We start from the raw sequence: 2,917 nt of genomic DNA on the forward strand, positions 1-2,917 counted from the left end.
GCGTTCAGCAGAAGTTGGCGCTTGCTAAGCGCTTTGCGCTCATTGGATTAATTATACTTTCACATGATCACATCTGTGCTAAAATAGAGCTTTTTTAAATAATTAATGGGTTAACTGTTCTGTAAAGCAGATAATTTTCCATCATTTGTAAGTCCATACGCACACAAGAATATTGTGCTTTACAGAAATACGCAAACCCGATACAAAATGTGTCCGATCGGGCCTGGGGAGCGATCGCGTGCACGATCGAATTCGATCGGTCGACTTCTCATACGTCTCTACTCTACAGGTTTCATGGTTCATGCTTATTTATTATAGGATAGTTTCTCCCAGACCATAGATTGATCATGTACGAAGAGTAGTATCGGATGGCATATTCCTTCTCGAATTCGAATTCGATCGGTGCACGTGATCGCTCCCCAGTGTCCGATCGGACACAAGTCCGATCGGGCACATTTTGTACCGGATTTGCGTATTTCTGTAAAGCACAATATTCTTGTGTACGTATGGACCTTAGAACATATATGATATGGAAGGGGAATAGGGAATTGAAATGTGTCCGGAGGAAGTGAGAAAGAAAATCGTAGTGGCCTAGCTCTCTCTTGTGAGCAACTACTCGAAAGTGCGCATGCGCGCCATTTCAATAGTTAAATGTATTATACATTCACACACACACCGATGCTTGTGTGACAGCAAATGGCGCGCATGCGCACTTTCGAGTAGTTGCTCACAAGAGAGAGGCCACTACGATTTTCTTTCTCACTTCCTCCGGACATATTTTTCTCTCGAAAACAGTAGGCATTCCCCTTCCATATCATATATGTTCTAAGGAAAGCACCCACGGGCTTTAATTCGCGTTGGTGAAACCGGGCCATAGTGGTCTGTGGACTCCTTGGTCTGATATTGGATATCCAGATTATCCAGAGGCAAGCATCATTTCACTTTCCAGAAGAATCTCTGCAGGTTTCACCTCACGCTGTTACGCTCTATCCAGGTATTCCTTATACCTATGATATCTTCTTAGGATAATATTTCATTTGTCGCACGACAAACGAATATTTTTAAATGTTGGTTGGTTGTAGGATATAGAAAAGTTCTCGAATCTTCTGGGTATTCATTCGTGTGCACTTTCTTGAGTGACATCGTTGAAGTCAGACGAACTGTGCTAACAAACTTGTGGTGGACAACTGTGTGCCCCAGACATCGTAGATCACTTCAAATTCGTGCAGCAGTAGTAGAATGGCGAAGCACTACGTTGCAGATTTACCATCGGAGAGAAATACTAATTCCGTTGTGAAAGAGACACAGGGCTGGAGTTATGTAGAAATGGAGAACATCAGCTACAAGTGGACGCTAAATAATTTCCCTATTACGAACCAGTATGAAATCAGGTCGAGTATATTTTCTACCACCGACGAGTCAAAATGGTGTCTGGTAGTAAACTTATTTTCTGGCATTGACTACAAGAACTACCTGTCATTATATCTTGCTCTTATTTCATCTAAGAAACGTACAGTCCCAGCAAAGTTCAAATTGTCTTTTCTTAATGCCACAGGGAAAGTAATACATACAAAAGAGAGCAGTTCTATTTATGAATTTATTAATGATTGTACTAATAAAGCTGACTGTACTCTCATTCAGTCTGGATTGGATGGACATCGTTCTGATTATAATTATTGCCAACACAAATTTGATGAATGGGGCTATGATAACTTTGTCAGTATCAATACTCTGCAAGCTAATGGATTGCTAGCGAATACAACAATATTATGTGAGATCAGCCTAGTAACAGACACGAGAAATATCTCTGACCGAAATCGTGCAGTATGGTTGGAAGTATCGGAGTGTGAGGTGCTCAACAACTTAGGACTGCTGTTGGAGAACGAAAAATTTTGCGACGTAATGCTTACTGTTCGTGGAAAGGAGTTCCAGGTGCATAAAGCAATTCTCGTAGCACAAAGTCCCGTCTTCAACGTAATGTTTGAAAACGAGATGAAAGAGAAAAAAACTAATCAAGTGGACATCGACGATATGGACCCCGAAGTCCTGGAAGAAATGTTGCGATTTATCTACACTGGTAAAGCGACGAATCTGGAAAAGATGGCGGACGGTTTGTTAGCTGCGTCGGATAAGTACCAGTTAAATACACTGAAAGTATTGTGCCAGGAAGCCCTTTGCAAAAGTTTAACTATTGAAAATGCGGCCGAAATCCTAATACTTGCCGAACTCCATAGTGCCGATCAGTTAAAAGCAAAAGCGATAGATTTTATTAATACATATACGGATGTGATGGACACTGCAGGTTTCAAGTCCATGAAGAAATCCTATCCGCACCTGATAATAGAAGCTTATTATGCTATACGAACCAATCCACCGGTTTCAGCAGAAAAATAAACAAAACCAGTGGCTGCTGATTGCACTAGGTATGACTTCCACACCATTTCCAATTATCTCTGATAACTTCGAATTATAAAGTGATACAATGGAATATACAATAGTAATAAGTGTTTCATCGTGCTCCACTCTATGGTCTAGAGTGGACAAACATTGAGGCGAGAATCACCCGGTCATCAAACTTTGGTTAAGAATGTTGAGAGATAGGAGAAGAAAGAAGATCTTGAACCATTTTGTGCGTTAAGTCGATCGAGGGTAAATTTCAAATCGTAATTTCACATACTCGGACTTCTTGTGCTCAAATAAATGTCGCTGGTTATAGAGAACTTGACGCAAAGCGATCACAATTAGCACGCTACTCATTTCATCTTTGCGCGTCGGACAGAAGAATTAGATATCTGAAAACCTACGTATTCTCATTTATATCTCCCTATTTCCATCAGCATGCAAACCATTGTTCTCGATCGGCCTAAGCGCAAGCAGATTCAAAGAAACAACAGCAGCGGCAGCGTCATAAAATCAT

The 2,917-nt window shown here is 40.9% G+C and overlaps 1 protein-coding gene across 2 annotated transcripts; it reads left to right on the forward strand.

Annotated features, from left to right (window-relative positions):
* Positions 1-310: 310 nt before the first annotated feature.
* Positions 311-2,903, forward strand: LOC105565149 (speckle-type POZ protein A-like). Of its 2 annotated transcripts, none has more exons than XM_012018125.1 (2): positions 311-994; positions 1,083-2,903. In XM_012018125.1, exon 2 carries the CDS (start codon positions 1,240-1,242, stop codon positions 2,392-2,394), a length of 1,155 nt encoding a protein of 384 aa, XP_011873515.1. In that variant the 5' UTR covers positions 311-994; positions 1,083-1,239; the 3' UTR covers positions 2,395-2,903. The 2 variants fall into 2 exon arrangements, with proteins under 2 accessions (XP_011873515.1, XP_011873523.1); XM_012018133.1 differs by lacking the exon at positions 311-994 and having other exon boundaries at positions 1,307-1,391; positions 1,556-2,903.
* Positions 2,904-2,917: the final 14 nt, after the last annotated feature.

This window comes from Vollenhovia emeryi, unplaced genomic scaffold (assembly GCF_000949405.1).
Source record: "Vollenhovia emeryi isolate VEMERY1.0 unplaced genomic scaffold, V.emery_V1.0 DF943666.1, whole genome shotgun sequence".
Classification (NCBI taxonomy): Eukaryota; Metazoa; Arthropoda; class Insecta; order Hymenoptera; family Formicidae; genus Vollenhovia; species Vollenhovia emeryi.

What these genes read in the sequence shown, in the direction of transcription:
- LOC105565149 (XM_012018125.1), top strand. Translation starts at nt 1,240, where the DNA reads ATGGCGAAGCACTACGTTGCAGATTTACCATCGGAGAGAAATACTAAT.